At 37.6% G+C, this 17,862-nt stretch overlaps 1 protein-coding gene across 1 annotated transcript; it reads right to left on the bottom strand.

Annotated features, from left to right (window-relative positions):
- Positions 1–3,746: 3,746 nt before the first annotated feature.
- LOC113347712 (glycerol-3-phosphate dehydrogenase SDP6, mitochondrial-like) lies at positions 3,747–9,193 on the bottom strand. Its single transcript, XM_026591383.1, has 8 exons — positions 8,940–9,193; positions 8,168–8,543; positions 6,979–7,452; positions 5,758–6,089; positions 5,023–5,183; positions 4,649–4,907; positions 4,127–4,424; positions 3,747–4,035 (listed from the first exon to the last, which is right to left on the bottom strand). The coding sequence occupies exons 2-8, from the start codon at positions 8,535–8,537 to the stop codon at positions 4,013–4,015; spliced, it is 1,917 nt and encodes a 638-aa protein (XP_026447168.1). The 5' UTR covers positions 8,538–8,543; positions 8,940–9,193; the 3' UTR covers positions 3,747–4,012.
- Positions 9,194–17,862: the final 8,669 nt, after the last annotated feature.

Genomic DNA, 17,862 nt, shown 5'->3' with positions numbered 1-17,862 from the left:
ATTATTCATTTATCGAACATTTATTTATCCGGGTTTAACCGTATGCATGCATGTTAATCCTAAGAAGCTTATAAATTAGCATATAAACATCACACGATTTAATAGTTCAAGAAAACCACCTAATTAAGGTTGGAGGCTAAAGTTCAAACTCCACCACCATTATTCCATAAGTTAGGGCTTTTATATGAAATAAATCTAGGATAAAAAAAAAACCTAAAACAATTTCGGATCTTACTACTAGTAAAGCTCATATTAAAAGATATAAAGAGATTCTAAAAGAAAAACCATATTCGCTAATTGAAACTTTCATAAAATTTATAATTACTTTGAGAGAAAAATATTCGATTGATTTCTCTTTAGTCTGCAAAATCTAAGTAAATGATAATAAAAATTAATAAAAACTTCAGACATTTGAACAAACCCTACATTCAGAATTAGGTTAATCAATCCTAAATATAAAGAAGTAAGTAGCTCGACCATATATCGTTATCATCATCTTCAAATGCCTCTTTATCTTTTAAAGTATGAGATGAGGGTGTGATTTGAATTTCAGGAGTAAAGAAACTAGATCTAGGGTAACGGAGTTTGATTGTGATTTCTGATGGTACATGATAAGGTCAGGATGAAGGTTTAATTGCTAAGAATCAAGGATCATTTGTGATAGAGTTGATTAATTTTCGTGAGTATGGTAGGGATGAAATCGGTTGTGAGATAGGATTGTGGACTCTGGACTCTGGAGAAGAAAAGAAAAGAGAAAGAAAGAGAAATCAAAAAAAAGTTTAGATAAGGTCGATACGCGATAAGTGAGGTGAGAGATGGAGCGTTTTAGGTGTGAGAAGAGGGGGAACTAGATCCGTTAGATTAATGATATTTCTCAATCCCAAGAAAGCCAAGAAAAATATACGTTAGAAACCATACTCTGAAAGCGCCATTGTGTAAGTTAACTAAAATCCTAGCACAACGATATCTTGACTTTACTCAACGACATGTTCCGCGCATGATTATATCCCGATACGTATACTGTGTGGTTTCATGATGTCTCAGATAGCCTTTTTCCCATTAGTATTTGTATGTTTATTACATGTATTAACACAACATAAGGCAGGTGATAAAACGCGACAAAATACATTTATCTTTGGTGGTGGTTTGAATGAGGTTACCAAACTTGAAGTCTAGATAATGATAGAGTATACATGTAATCAAATGGTTGAGGTAAAAAAATTAATACTCGATGTATTTTCAAATGTGTCGAATGATGAATATTTGACAATAGCGTTTATTTTGGTAAGTTCATTTATAATAACATAAAATTGGTCAATTATCCCTAAAACCACAAAATTGGTGAAAAAGACATGTAAAGTTTGATACAGTTTAAATGCCCAAAAATTGAAAATATAGTTTTGTATTATCCATTATGGGTATTCCACCTTAACTGGAATGGACCAATGTGTCATTATCTTCATTAAATGTTGCCAAGACCTTCAATTCAAAGAATAACATGCTTTTTCATCCTCAAAAATATCTTATTTCTTCTCCTCCAATAACTCATCCTGAATGACATGATGATAGATAATACCATATTGAATCTGGACTGCAAAAACATATATTTCCAAAGTCAGGACTGGAAAAACAAGTTTTGATTTAGTTTTGATTTCATAAATGCACTACATTAATAGATTTCAACATATGATGAAACCTGGATAAGACTATGCTCATCTAGTGGCAACACATGATGAATCCAATTTCATCCAGTGATAACACATGATGAAACCAATTTCATCCAGTGGAAGCACATGATAAAACTAGGTTCATCCAGTGACAACACATGATCAAACCAAATTCATCTGGTGATAACACATGATGCAACTAGGAAACAAATATCAAAGTGTATACTAAGATGAAAATATAATCAAAAAGACAATTAGGGTACGAAAACTTACCGATTTGATCATGCTCTTTAGTTCTAATCTTGTGAAATTGATTTGACACAAATATCTAATTCTTTGAGTTTATGATTTTTGAGAAATTTCAATTAGATGAGTGTATTTTATGAAATTTCAATTAAATTTGTGCAGTTAGAAAACTCGTTGTGGATGGTGATGGGGTTAGCATCAGTGTCGATTGCGGTACTAGAAAAACATAACGATGTCGATGGTGGTGGTAGGGTGGTGCAGTCGGCAATGGTGGCGGAGGGAGATGGTGTTGAGGTTTGTGGTGGTGGCGGAGATAGTACTGGTACTGATGTGTCGATGGTAATGGAGGAAGATGATATAGTCGGTGGTGCTCATGCTTTGGGCCTGTGGAGATAGGCTTGTGGAGATGGTGGGAGAAGATGATGGTAGTTGTTGTTTTGATAATGGAGAAGATTTAGATAGAGACGCCGGTGGAGAGAGAGCTTGTTAGAGCAAGTCTTATGGTGGAATCCAAACTATTCTAAGTGTGGAAAAACCATGGAATGTCAAGTTTAGTGGCTTCCAAGTTGGGGTCTTCCACAGAAAATCCAAGCAAGGTTTCACGGTTTCGTGTAAGGGTTCGTGTAATCCATCTGAACGCCAATAAGAATAGCGTTAAACGCAATTAATAATGGAGCTAAAAAACGCAATTAAGAATTGCGGGTTTTTTTTGTCAGTAGATTTAAAATGAGTTGTTGAAATCTAACGGCTGGAAAAAAAAGCTCAATTCTTAATTGCGTTTTTTTAGCTCCATTCTTAATTGCGTTTTTTAGCTCCATTGAGGATAGCGTTTCTACTATTCCACCATTACACTTGCGCTTCCATCCACAGTTCCAAGTACTGAGGTGGCTTGGAAGATGGAAAATGGATGGATTCCACCGTAAAACTTGCTCTTATAGCTTTTTTAGATTTTTTTTATGGAGATGATGGAGAAAACGAGAAGGGGAAAGGAAATTTCAGTCAGTCATTATTTTCATTAGGTCCGTCCATTTGACCCGTGACGATAACTTACTCGTCCATTCTGGGCATATGACCCAATTTCTCATATAATAACTGGCAGGGACGGATCCAACAGCTCTTAATTATTTTTTTTGTCGGGGCTAATAGCCTTGTCAAGCATAACATTTCACATTTTTAGACATTTGGGCTGTGACGGCTACCTGGGCTAAAGTCCAGGTTAGCCCAGCAGTAGGTCCGTCGGTGATAACTGGGGCCTCATTATTATTGGTAACTGAAAATGTTTTTCTTTAATATTTTTCTGTAATTTCTTGAATTATTCAGTATAATTCCTTACTTTGGTAATACTCGACTATTTGCTTCGCGAGTTGCTTCATAGAGACCGATTGCTCCGTTGAGACCATTTAATGGTAAATAGTTAGAGATCCTTTCTACTTCATATTTAATGTAAAACCTCAAAGACTTATCATTTTTGAAGTCGTGGAATGTTATCGATTTTTAGAAATCTTCTTTAACGAAGTATTTTGTATTCGTGGTCCACGAATCGTGGAAGCTTGTCTGTGTCATGACACCTTAGTATAGGCGGCCCGGCCATATTATATGCATTGTTGAATAAAAAGTTCTGTGACTATTGTGTAGTGTTGCATAAGAAGCCTACTGCAGTATAAAAAGTACACGCACAGGCAGAAAACCGGCTTGCACATCACTGAGTTGTTTCCCTACCTCTAGGATAATATCCCACCAGCCTGACCAGCAGCTGAGATTCTAGTATCAATATCCCTTGGCAATTATTCATTTGCAAACCAGTTCGAAAAGAGATTAGGTTCAGAATCAAAAATGACCAACAGTAATCTCACAATTCATTTTATTAATAGGATTTTTATACCGTGGATGTGGATTACAGTGCTACAACAAAGACAAATGGTTTTCTTTTGTTAAGATAAGCGATTTAAACAGATGGTGTAAACTGACTTTGCCAGCTAGTGATTTCAAAGTTCATGAAATGACATTTCGGAATGCTATATGTAATTAGACTATATGCCGGTTTGCACCAAAAAAAATAAAGAGCCCATCGGGTAAGATCTGTATATTGAGGATGTACTTCAGGCACCTTCCACTTCAACCTCTGTGAATGAAAAAATTATTTCAAAAGTCAATTTACAATCTTAAAATTGTATAACAGATAAAACCATTTCAATAGTGATTTTGAAGCTTACTGGTGTGCTTTCCATCATGGAATTGAGCATTCTTGGATGACTTAAATGTTTCCAAAAACTCATTACCCCTCTGAAGCTCTTGTTTTTGTCTAGATTTGTCCCACTTGTGCTCGGCTGCCAGTATCTGAACTATGCGGGGTAATGCTCGGCCTGCAGCATCTGTATCGAGAAAAGCAAGTCGACATCTCCGAGCAATGAAATCCACAGCTGATTCACAGTACTCCTGACGGGCACAATATGCAACCTCTGCTTCCAAGTAAGGGTAACCATGGGCAAGGCGCTTTCCTAGACCTTCATCCTAGCAAGCGGACGAACGGTTGGTAAGACTACAAATAGACACCCAAACCTACCTCCAAGTTTCAAAATTCATGACTTGAGCATATTATGGTAAAGGAGTATCTCCTCGCTTTTATTTGATTATTTCTATACAGGTCATCAGATGTGATATACTGATCCAGATAAGGCTGAACGCTGTGACATAGACATGAATGAAATTGTTTCAGGAAGAGAGAGAGGTCAAACCTGTGCTATTGTAGCTACTCGTTCGGCCAAAGTTCCATATGCATGAGCCAAATGTTTGGCAACTGAACTATCCATGACCCCTGGAACTACTTCTCCACCATAGGTCGTCTTCATGCGGACGTACTGCTGTGCTAAAACAGTAAAAGATGCTGGATCAAAACCATCTCCACCGACAATTTGTAGGTTCTGAGTCATACAACCGTTGGTAGGTGTGAGTTTTCCAGACTTAATTGCTGCATCCACTGCATCTTCTGCCATGCTGAAATACAAAACGTAGTTAGAAATTTAAGAAATAATTGGAGATGAGCATTATTAGGTTTTAGTAGACTGCTTGACAACGACAATTAGCTCATCAAAACAAAATAAAAATTTACCTTCTGTAAGTGGTCCATTTTCCACCTGTGATTGTGACCAACCCAGGGTAATCTTCACAGACAACATGGTCTCTAGAAATGCTCTCAGTGTTCTTTGCTCTGGGGTCCATTGCCAGTGGACGAATACCACTCCAGGCAGAAAGAACATCTTCACGCCTTACCTGAATCCAAAGATATCTATTTCAGATGCCACAAGTATACTGGATAGTTTATAATAATTTATTTCAGATCTGACTCAAACTAAAAAGCAAACGGTCGGAATCTGACTCGTGCCAAGTCAGGGGCCGAGTCAGCAAAAAGCAAACACCCTGTTAGGGTGTATCAAGTTGTTTTAGAAGGTTGCCTCCTCTGTAAAGCCTATAAGCAGTTTCACCACCAATGAAAGAAGTACATACTTTAAGGCTTTGACTAACACTTTGAAATATAAGGCCAGGTAAGCAGTAACCCTGAGCTCCTAACAACAGAGACACTCTCCAGAGATAGCACCCATTCATCATATCAGACAATTTTCTAAAGAACAAAACAGAGGAAGAGGGTAAATGGTAGTAGATACCAAATACCACAAGCAAAATGAACCAATGATATAGACATACATGTAAGTTCTAACTTCGAAGTCCAGTATATTACGATGATTTTGACAACTTTTAAGACAGGATATATCACTATAAGCTTTAAACGCCTACAAAACTCATCAGCAACAAAAGGAAAGAAGGATATCTGACAAGGACTACCAACCTTAACATTAAGGTAATCACTGATCGCATCCAGTATAAATTGAATTTCATCTTCGTGCGGTTCAGGAAGCATTGTGATTTCGGTGTTTGAATCTGTGGTTCCAGCAACTGTTCTTCCCAACCAAGGAAGCATGAAAACAACACGCCCATCCTTGGTTTTGGGAACAATTAATCCCATTCCCTCGGGAGAATAGTAATCAGGAAGAACAATGTGTACACCACTGCTCGGACAGATCATGGTTGGTGCATCTTTGTCGACCATTTTCCTCACCGAGTCACAGAATGGTCCAGCTGCATTAACAACCACTTTCGCGTATGTAACAAACTCTTTACCTGAAGCATTTCGACAGACAGGATATATTGAAATATTTTAGTTACATAGGCTACTTGAACGTCAAATATCTATAATTTTTTTAACAGAATCTAAATGAAGCTAAGTAATTGAGAAACAAAAGACGACACAAGGCATGTGCACTCCTGAACACCCAAGGACATATAGAAGAGCTAACCAACTATGTAAGTCATAGTTCAGGTTCGTGTTTACAAGCACCTACCCTCTCTTAGCTGCAGAATTGTGAGTTCCTGTGACTCAACTTCTAAATTCAGCTAAAGACATTATGTAGTTCATATAGCTCCCATGTGCAAAATCTTAGGGTTTCAAGGAATGCAAGGTAGAGATATAAAGACCATTAATGCAAGACAAAGAAAAAAAAAGAACTGCAAAGAAGAGACAGCAATAACATTATCAAGGAATATATATATTCAGGAACAGGGATTCATGCACGACTAAGACATCATTTTTACTAAAGTGTTTCGCCTTTTTCTTTTGCAGTGAAAAAGAGCTGTATCTATGGGATCTCAGAATCTCCTTATTATGTTAAGCAGATGAGTACATCAGTGTGATGGTTATGTTTATTCCTGGAGACGCTCAAGATAGACAATCAAGATTCGATTTTAGAATTACAATAAGAGAAAAGAAAAACAAGCAGGTATATCAGTAAACCCTTTCAACTTAGTCACAAGGAGTAGCTGGAAAGAATGAATGGCTTTCTTAGCTTGAAGTTTCCAGGATTTCTTTACAAAATATAGCTTTTCTTCCCAAGCCTCCAAAGCTCAGGGCCTTTAGGCCTTAAATATTGCTGCAATTTGCAAGCATGTGAAGCATACAGCAAGAAACATACAATAAAGAAAAAGATCTTGCTAGCTTACAACAAAGATGTACCTGATAGATTGTCGCGGATTTTCGCACCAATTATACGCTCACTTGCCTCATCCTTGACAAAAGATACAACTTCTGCATGATTAAGCACAGCTGCACCAGCTAATGCGGCAGTGCATGCCAATCCAACATTAAGTCGAGCATCGTTCATCTGACCATCGTAGTACACTACCGTACCCTTCAAACTTTTATCATTACCCTTATTCGCAAGGGTGGGAAATAGCTCAACAGACTCTTTTGCAGAATAATAACGTGATAAGTGTAGCAGTTTCCGTCCTGCTACCAGATCGTACATTTTCAATCCTATCCAGTAGTAAACTACGTCAAACCAATCAAAACATGGTGTCATGCATGGCAAAGCATGACATAAGTGTGGAGCATTCTGAATAACCTGTTTACGCTCTTCAAGTGCATGGAAAACCAGTTTCAGCTGTCCGTAATCAAAATTGAAGAAAGCTTTCTCCAAGTAACGTACCCCTGATAACAGTTAGCTAGTATTATTCTCTAGAAGTTCAAAAGCATAGAGTAACAGTAAATGATCAAGAGAAGGAATAGAAATTGCATCTAAATCTGAGAAGTGAATGTGAATGTTATACGTTCCCATAATTCCGAAGACTTTTGACATGTAAATAATAGTTTTAGCTTAATCTCAAGCGAGGAAATCGAAGATCATATTCATTCATCCCGTGAATAGAGAGAACCTCTTCCACTCAAAGTTTGTGTCCCTATCTATTCACATAACAATCAAGGGAAAACTTGTACCAACATGACTAATTGGGCTCTGAGTATGGAAGCTAGTTATGGAAAGTTCCTAAGATCACGCCAGCAAGTATAATAGCTTAGTCAAATTATAGCCAATATCACATATAATCTTCCCCAGGAAAATAGAAAAATATATTCACTCCCCTGTTAGTTTCCCTATTGAATTGACATTCTGGTTTATCATAACCCATATTGAAGATGGTTTGGACTCCTGTTAGTGACATTGCCTGATAAACCTTATCTACAAGGCCATCATTCGGGTAATATCTGAATGAGTAATGCTAGTTCAAATCCTAATAACCCATTTAACCAAAGCCTAGAATTCAAACAAATCAACCTAACACAATAAATTAAACCATCTAGACATGAAAACAAAAACCAAAATTCATACAACACAATTCAAATAAGAAGAGGATTAGCATAAACCAACCTCCATGGATTAATTTGGTAGACCTAGAAGAAGTCCCAGAAGAGAAATCCTCTCTTTCAACAAGCCCAACACGAAGACCTCTAGAAGCAGCATCCAATGCCACACCACAACCAGTTGCACCACCACCAACAACAAGAACATCTAATGGATTCTTAATACTACTCCCCATCAAAGCATTCTCTTGAAATTGTCTAGATGGAATAACCATATTAGTATCCGCAATCCTTTTCTTAAAATCCATAATTGTACTCCCCCCTTTATCATTTTCAGCAATCAAAATTGGGTCTCTCAGCTTCATGACACCATATGTTCCTACTACAGCTACCATTGCTGCCGCACCAAATCCCCTTAATCTTGTTGCTGTCGCCATTGATTCCTACAGAAAAAATGAAAGAGATTGTGGAAAAAGAAGAAGATGAAGAGGAGGAATTGAATTTTTTTTATTTTTTTTCTGTTATTCTGACGATTGCGTTGAAAACCAGCGACTTTTTTTTTCCTTAAATTAACCAAAACGAACAAAACAAAAAAATCGTCACGACGTTTACTAAACTACCCCCGTCACTCCCGGAATTTTCCCCAAAATGATCCGTAAACTCAAGATCAAGGATGAATAATTTCATTCAATTGAATTTCCGAAATTTTCAAGAAATTCCAGGGGATTTTTTTTCAACAAAACCTCCTCCCAGAATCTCAATCAATCGGGTAGAATAGTGTGTGTATGACAGAAATTCAAACGAAAATTGACATTAGATTGAATTTTTTTTTGGCTTACCTGAAACAAACTTTTTTACTTGTTCTTCTGGGAAATACGCCGTGAATCAGTCGACGTAGCTTCTTCCGATACTGAAAACCGGAATATATTTCTTTTCTTTGCCTTCAAAATTCTATGATGTTAATAAGCAATGTTTTTCCCTGTCATGAATTTCCATTTCCATTTCCAGAAATCGAATGAATCAGATTTTTCGCTCCAAAGTTACCAACTATATCTTCTTCTTCTTCGTCGCCTGTTCATTTTTCAATCATTTTTTTTCTTTTTTAGGAATTTCGTTTTAGGACCTTAATTACGAATTTGTCCTTTTCTTTATTTACTGTATTTCATTTACTCTTGGTTTGGGACTCACAGTTGCCATGTGGCGACCATATGGAGCATGACCGGTTTTTCTACTTTACCGTTTTTTACACGTTTCTGCCATCCCATGATCTGTAGCACGAGATGGGTCTAGGGCTCTAGATAAGCTCGTGATTCATAGTGAATTTCCGGCGGTGATGGCCGTCCAAGCGGTCGTATTTAAGGTGTTTAAGCATTTAACTGACACTAAATCAAATGTATTAGATTTTCCAGCATAAGGGGTCATATTGAAGAAGGAGGACCTTCTAGATTATGTGAATGGTTTTGATATCCTCCCAGTTTAATCTCCATATTTAAGACAGAGGACTTATATTAGCAACCATGAAATGTTTTAAAAGAATGTTTGGGGCCGACCTGGCTACGATGCGGTCGAACTCGCATGCGTTGATATCTCAAGCATGTTTGTCAATGTTACTGATCAAAACTATAAGTTTTGATTTCTAGTCTACTATAGCTAAGTCTCGGATTAGGATAGAAAGTGTAGTTGAGCTCAAGAACTCCATGGCAATCATCATACAAAACGAAGGACTACTCAAGAAACTGGTGGAACTTCATCGACAAAAAGGTATGTGGAGACTTGAACTTATCTATCACTCAAAAGTCTATCTACGCTATCTCCTACTTTGAGGCAAAAGTTACTATATAGACTTTGATTATACACATTTGCTATTTCGAGCCGAGTATATCTCTCCTGTCTATTTCTCGAAATATGTGTTGGCAAGCTTTCGCTTCAACCAAGTTCATCTTTACCTAGTGAAGAAAGTCATGATATGTTTCAATCACTTTTAAAATGCCTTTGACGAGAAATGGTTTGTGAATAACAACTATATAACGTCTCCTAAGAATGTTTCAATGATTGAAATGAGAGTTTAGATTATATAACCAATGGTGGATATAAGCATTGTTGTGGAAACACATATATGTATAAGTCCTTATTCCTTGTACCGAAGTTTGCGAACTTTGTTGATCAAGAGAACCAGAACTAGATCTGTGAACTCAGTCCCAAACTGGCGGAAGTTCTCATCCCGAGAATATCTGCCGGAGTTTGTGAACTCCTTCCGGGAACTTAAGTCCACGAACCTAGTCTGCGAACTTGAGTTAGGTTATATCTAAAGATGATTGTGAACTTATACTTATATAAACTAAGGAATACATTTTGCAAACCGTGGCTATAAAGTTCATGAACCGATTCAAGTGAATCAAATCATCTTTGCTTCAATTGTGTCTTGTGTAGCTACATAAGATTTCCTTGCAATTTAATAACTCTCTAACTAGTTCATTTGAGTCAATTGAACTAGTTATGGTGAAGAAGAATATGGTTGATATGAAAGTGATCATATGGCTAACCATTTGGTTAACTATTGTTGAACCAACAAATGTACATGTTTGGGTACGGTTACACAAACCTAGAAACGTGCATTTCATTTGTGTGTAACAAGCTAAGTTTTCGATCTAACGGTTGAAAGATATTATCTTGAATCTAATCAGGTTTTCATCCAACGGTGAATGTTGAATGCTTTGTTACTAAGCTAACATTGATTGCAAACCCTGATTTTAAAGACTATATAAGGGAAACTCTAGCAACTGTGCAAAACTAATCCCCACACCTTACGTGTGATACTAGTTGGTTTTGTTAGAGTCGATTCTCCTTTAACATTTGGTTTCTTCTTAGAAACCAGGTTAACGACTTAAAGACTTCATTGGGATTGTGAAGCCAGACCGATACTACTTTCTCGTAGTTGTGTGATCTGATCTTGCATCTTCTATCGTACGAGTACAATCGCATAGATTGGATTGATATTTATATCTCCGATAGGCAAGATATCAAAGTAATCACAAACATCTTCGTCTCATTGTTTGTGATTCCACAACATCTTGTTTCGCTACCATACGAATAAGATTGTTGTGAGGTGATTGATAACTCTAGGCTGTTCTTCGGGAATATAAGACCAGATTATCAATTAGTTCCTGTTCACCTTGATTTATCAAAAGACAGAACAAAAACCTTTTGGGTTTATCTGTGGGAGACAGATTTATCCTTTCTATAGACTTGTCTGTGTGAGACAGATTTTTTTATTTCAAGTCTTTGACTTTGGGTCATAGCAACTCTTAGTTGTGGGTGAGATCATCTAGGGGAACCAAGTGCGTAGTATCCTGCTGGGATCAGAGACGTAGGGAGCGCAACTGTACCTTGGATCAGTGTGAGATTGATTGGGGTTCAACTACAGTCAATTAATTTAATAATATTAATTTCCATTTATAAGTAACTTTGATAAATAATATCAATAGACATTTTTGGCGGTAATGGGTGGTGGAAGTGATGGCGGTTCTTATGAAGTGGTGGACGCGGAAACATTAATGGTGGTCAGGGGCGGAGCCAAGCACAATTATACTTATTTTTTGTCTTTTCATCATAAAATGCGCTACAAAGTCAATTTTGCATATGTATCCATACACGGAAAAAAATAATGAAACTAATTCATTGATGAACTTTTGTTCAATCGAAACCTCATACATGGCGTTTGTGATTGTGATGAGTGCTAAAAAGTGCATATTTCTATATATTTTTCTTGGCATTTATCTCATCTTTTGTGCATTAATTCTACATTTTAACCCATATTCTGTATTTTCATTGTTTTCAAGAATAAATATTTTTATTAATTAATTTTGTATTTTTAGGTACCAAATAAAGTTTGGATGAATTGCGGAGCGAAAAGAGCAGAAAAGTAGTGAAAAGTCGGGAGGAATTACACAAGGAAGCCGCGAAGAATGTTGTGCGCAAGACCAAAAGGCTAGAACTGGGCTTGAAGAGGAATAATTGTCCTTAAAGAAGATATGGGCTTGGCATACCCAAGGCCAAAAACCCTCACCCAAATCCATTTCCTATATCCATACCCGTTTCCCTTTCTAGCCGTCAGATTGGATCCATTCCATCATCCAACGGTCACTTCATCACAGTGCATCAAACTCTGAAGCTCCTGTCTAACACTACAGCACCTAACTCCATCTTGCGCCGTTAATTTCATTGTATTATACAATCCAACGGTCGCTACAAGCTCTTCACGTGTAGCCGTTAGATCGATCTATCATTTATACATCCCACGGCTCAGCGTCGCATATCATCAAACTTTGCTATCTCCGCCTCACACCATAGTACCTAATACCTATACCCATCAACCAAACACACCCCAACCTTCTTCTCCATCGACTTCACCTCCCCCATCCCTCTGCAGAGAAACAACCACCACCTTCTCCATCACCACCACCAACTCTGTCGTACAACCACGAGAAATCCAACCACCACCACACCCCTCTTCCAAATCCCATCACCAACTATCTCGCCCCTTCTCTTGAGCCATCTACTTCACTAATTTCACACGTTTCTCTGAAATCCTAAGCATGTGAAAATAGTGAATTAGGTCGAGCTAGAGCAGGAAAAGGACCAGGAGAGGCAGACACAGAGTGGGTAGAAGCGTAGGAGTGAAATTCGAGAAGTATGGGTAAGTTTCTACAAACCCTAATTTCAACTGTATTTGGGGATTTTTGGGAATTGGGTGTATGAACCCTAATTATGTAAATTGGGTATAAATAGAAGGTGTTTTGTGCTGTTGTGGGCATGCCTGGATTAGCCAGAGCACCCTTTGGAGGCCTGGATTAGCCAGTGCTCTCCACTGTTAGGTTTTGTAATCTTCTGTTTTAATTCCAAGTTTCAATTTCAATTACTCTTTATGTTTATCATGTTTACAATTACTGTCAATATGTTCTAATTACTCTTGCTAGGGCTTAGATGAAGCCTGAAGACCTTGTTGGGTAGCAAAATCTTAGTGAACACTCTTGTAGGTTTAACTGAATTAGGATGTTAGTGTTCTTGGTGATTGAAGTCACCTGTGATTGAGTGTTCTGTAAGAAGACACTCAATGCTAGGGGTGAACTAGAGAATTTAGGGACTTAACCATCCACATTTAACTAAAGTAGGGAAGTTATGAAGCTTAGGGATCAAACATCACCTGTGATTGAGTGTGCTGTAAGAAGACACTCAATGCTAGGGGTGATGCTAGTGAGCTTAGTTAATTAACTCTCTATCTATGTATGCCCTGGATTATAGGAAGGCATGAGCCTCCACCTTTGTCCATTAGGGACAAGAGCATAAACTAGATTGATGCTGCCTAGCTAGGCCATAAGGTGAATTCAAATCCCCTAGTGCATTACTGCTTGGCTTCTCTGCCTTAGGCTCACTGCCTTTGTTTCACTGCCACTGTTACCTTTGCTTCATTGTCTTTATTTTACTTCACTGCCTTGCCTTTGGCTACTGCCTTTGTTCTCTGTTAAGCTTAGAAAACAGTTTAGGAAACTTCAACGTACACACCCTAGTCTCTGTGGATTCGACCCGTATTTGCATTGTTCTACACCTCGACACCGTGCACTTGCGGTATTAGTTTGTAGGTCTTTTAGAAACCTACCAAGTTTTTGGCGCCGCTGCCGGGGACTTGGCATTGTGTGGTTGCTGTTTTTCCTTGTTTTCTTTTGCTGCTATTCACTTGCATATCTTGCATTTAGTATAATCATTTAGTGTAAGCATTTATCTCATCATAACTTGCATTCATTACTGCATATTCATCTTTGCATTGCATACTCATTGCATCTTGCTGTCCTGATTGCATATCATATTTGCATATTAGTCATCTTTACATTCTTGCAGTCGATCTTGCGTTACAGTTCTTGTTCACTTCCTTTCTTTGCTGTCCTTGACATTTTTGTTGAGTGACCAGGTACTGTGACCTTGCTGTGAGTCTGAGAACAAACCTCTGGTGCTGTTGTGCTGCTGTGAAGCCCAAATAGAGCTGCTACTGCCAAGCCTGCAACATTTCCCCTGTTCAGCTACTGCTTGTGGTGCTGCTGAACTTGTGGTGTTGCTGTTGTTGCTGAGCTGCTTCTCCTGCTGCTGCTCCTGGTCCTGCTGCTGTGCCTCAGCTGTTGCTGCTGTGCAAAGGCAAGCTGCTACTACCTCCTGCTGGAGCTGCTGTTGCTGTGATCCAAAGCCCAACTGGGCTTTTGCAACCAAACTGAACAGCTGGGCTGTGCTTCAAAGGTAAGCCTAAACCCATTAAGAGAACCCAACCTGTGGGCTTCCATTTTTAATTTGTGGGCTTGTAATAATTTTTTCCATTTTTTTTGTTGGGCTTGTAATTTAAGTTAACTTTTGGGTTTGTATTTGAGATTAATTGTGGGATTGTCCTTATCAAAATTTTGGGTTTCAAAAACCCAACAAACAACCTAAACAAGGTTAACTGAACCTACCAACTCAGCTGGGCTTCATTAGTTTCTGGGCTTGCTGAAGTCGTTAGTGGGCCGTGTACCCAAACTCTAGGCCGAAAGTTGGGCTCTGTTTCACAACAGTTCCCAAAACCCATTGCCTCACCAAAGCACAACCAAATAGTGGGCTTTGTGTCTTTTCAATATGGGCCAACCTCGTGCTCTCCATGAATACATGTATCCCACAATAAAAATTCCATTATCATGTATTGTCTTACCTCAAACCAATAACCCTTTTAAAATAAATGCAAGCATGATACAAATACTTCCTATATTTCGAGGGTTCGATTCTGAGAACCCCTATACTCATGTAAGAGAGTTTGAACAAATTTGTCGGACTATGCAACCTGATCATATGTCCGAAGACTCTCTGAAATTGCGTTTGTTTACATTTTCTCTAAAGGAAAGGGCCAAAACATGGTTTTACGGTTTGAGACCACAATCAATCAACACTTGGGACCAACTCACAGATCTATTTTTCAAAAAATTCTTTCCACATCATAGGACCATCGCTATTCGTCAAAGTATCAATTTCTTTGTCCAATTGGATGAGGAAACTGTTTTTGACTATTTTGAACGTTTTAATGATTTGTTGAGCGAATGTCCACACCATGGATTTGAGAAGTGGAGACTTGTCGCTATCCTCTATGAGGGACTAGACTTTAAATCTCGAGCCATGGTTGAGTGTATGTGTAATGGTGAATTTGTTGATAAAACTGTGGATGATGCATGGAAATTTTTAGCTGAGAGTGCAGAGAAAACCCGTCAATGGGAATCCATTAGGGAAACTGAGACACTGTCACATGATATAGGTGATAATGAATTGAACTTTGAAAATAGCATGTCTAGTCCTTCCCATGTGTATGATATTGAATATGAACCTAATCTAGAGGAACATGAGTTGACTAATGACACCACAACTGCTAATAGGGACAAGTATGCATATTACTATGATGATGATGATGATGATGATAATGGTATGTTAGAAGAACATGTCTATGCTGAAAATGTTGTGGAACCTTTGGTTTCAAATACATTAGGCTTTTCTGCCCCGACCTTCATGAATGATATTTCTTCTAGTATTCCATATGCATGTGATGTTGATACTGATTTAGATATTGTGCAATTATCCTGTGAAGAGCATGACTTAGGTAAATTTTCTGTTGACACTAATGATCCTATGCATGAAAACATAGTTGATGTGTCTGATTCCATACTTAAGCCACAATATATTGCTTCTGTTGATGATAATTTGAATATATCGGATAACCATGATTCTGAATTAGGACTTGTGCAAAATTTTTTTGATGATGAGCATGCTACACATATTGAGTGTGACTTAAATAATGCTGATGTGACTGATAATATTGATACTCTTGTTCTCATGCATGTGAGACACTTAGATGTCACTTTCTTTCCTAAGTCACAATCTGATAGCCTTGCATCCTACCTAGATTTGGTTTTTAACAATATTGTCAAACCAATTTTCATGAGAATACCTAATCTAGGCCTGGAGCTGTGTGCCTCTCAAGTCCTCTTGGACTATTTTGCATCTAAATACAATACTTTTGAGGAGCCATAGTTAGGATATGCATGTTTGCCCGTCCCTACCAAAGTTCACTTTGAGTTAGACCTTGTGCATGATGAACCCCCAAAACTGCGAGATTTTGTATCCAAAATTTTATCTGTTGAAAAATCCAGGTTTGGGGGTAGCTCATTTTGTTTCACAGCTTCACTTGCATGCCTATCATATTATTATTGTGTGAAGCTGTTGAAACCTCTACACTTCGTCTTTTTGGTTGATCCTCAACTCTTTAGATTATTGGTGTATGGTGAATTTTTTGTACATAATCCAGTAGATAAATTTTTAAAAAACAAAAAACAAAAAAAAAAAAAAAAAAACTTTTGTTCCTTTTGTATATATTTTGCTCATCCAATATGATCTCGGCTGACATATGTTGGATTCTTGCCTTGAACAACGGAGTTCTAATCTTGCTTTCGCCGAAATCGGGTATTCTCTTTTCTTTTTCTCTACTCAGCATGATCCTCTTCATATGTTGTATTATAATTTTGTTCATATTTTGAAACATTGAGGACAATGTTTAGTTTAGGTTTGGGGGTGAAAAGTAGATACTTTGATAATATGCCATAATTGAAAAAAAAAATAAAAAAAAATAAAGCAGAACTCCTTCTTTTTGAAAAAATTTAAAAATTCCAAAAAAAATTAAAAATTAAAAAATCATAAAAATGTAGCTCATTTACCTTGAAATGTTGACTCTTGTGCAAATATGTATTTTTATTAGGAGTCTTAGTCTAGATATTTAGGCACCCTGATTCTAGCACAATTCACATAGTGATAAGAAACTTGCACGCGCACGATCTACCAATACATGTATAGCCTCATCCTTGAGGTGTTCTATCGGAAGTTTTAGTTTCCAATCACTTTAGAATACTGAACGAAACTTGACTAGCGTGTTCTTTGGTTGGTTGGGATAGAAGGTGGAGGTTACATTAAGAAAGACAACCATCGAATTTAACTGGGTGCATCAAAAAGGGCTACCTCTTGCAAAGTGTCATGTAATTTTTTGCTTCTTTTTGCTTATGTATCAAAAGTGTTAGCATGTTAAAAAAAAAAATATATATATATATATATCAAAAAAAAAAATCAAGTATTTATCAATTTCATCCTCTCTTGTTCCAAAAATAAAAGAGAGTAGTCAATGTAAATAAGAGTCATGTAAAGAGTCATCTTTTGTTGTATTATAGTAAGCAAGGAAGGGTGCATGCCATTGATGTACAACGCGAGTAATTGTGAAATACCTCCAACTCATTCACAATTCTCGTAAAGTCCGGACAGCTAGCTAGATTTCGACCTTGGTTCTTAGCCTGAGAAACTATCTCTTGGTGATTAGTAGTCATAACATCCGATCTTTCTTTACACATGTGTAGATACACTTTACACTCTTATCACATGTCTTTATTTGTTATCAGTGCTAGGATTGTGCCTTTGATAGCTAGATTGACATCTCCATTTTGCTGTGAGCTTAAACTGACTTGCACATGTCACATTTGATGGAATCTGAGCTTATATTTTGACCTAGAACTTTGTAGGTACGTTCTAAGCAAACCTTCACGAGACTTCGCTCGTCCACTAGGGACACTTAGTGGTTTAAAAGGCTTAGTGCATACGCTAAATGCATTCGAGAGACCAGCGACAATGGTATAGTTAGGATTTCCTTAGTTTTGTTTTACT

This window comes from Papaver somniferum, chromosome 2 (assembly GCF_003573695.1).
Source record: "Papaver somniferum cultivar HN1 chromosome 2, ASM357369v1, whole genome shotgun sequence".
In the NCBI taxonomy this organism is placed as follows: Eukaryota; Viridiplantae; Streptophyta; class Magnoliopsida; order Ranunculales; family Papaveraceae; genus Papaver; species Papaver somniferum.
Note: the sequence above shows the minus strand (reverse complement) of the source record. Positions and strands in the feature narration are given on the sequence as shown.

Excerpts from the sequence above, each read along its gene's own strand:
- LOC113347712 (XM_026591383.1), bottom strand. The coding sequence starts at position 8,537 with ATGGCGACAGCAACAAGATTAAGGGGATTTGGTGCGGCAGCAATGGTA. Across the intron at positions 5,184-5,757 it reads GTGATTACCTTAATGTTAAG|GTAAGGCGTGAAGATGTTCT; the intron begins GTTGGTAGTCCT and ends CTTTGGATTCAG. Across the intron at positions 4,036-4,126 it reads CCATGATGGAAAGCACACCA|AGGTTGAAGTGGAAGGTGCC; the intron begins GTAAGCTTCAAA and ends TTTCATTCACAG.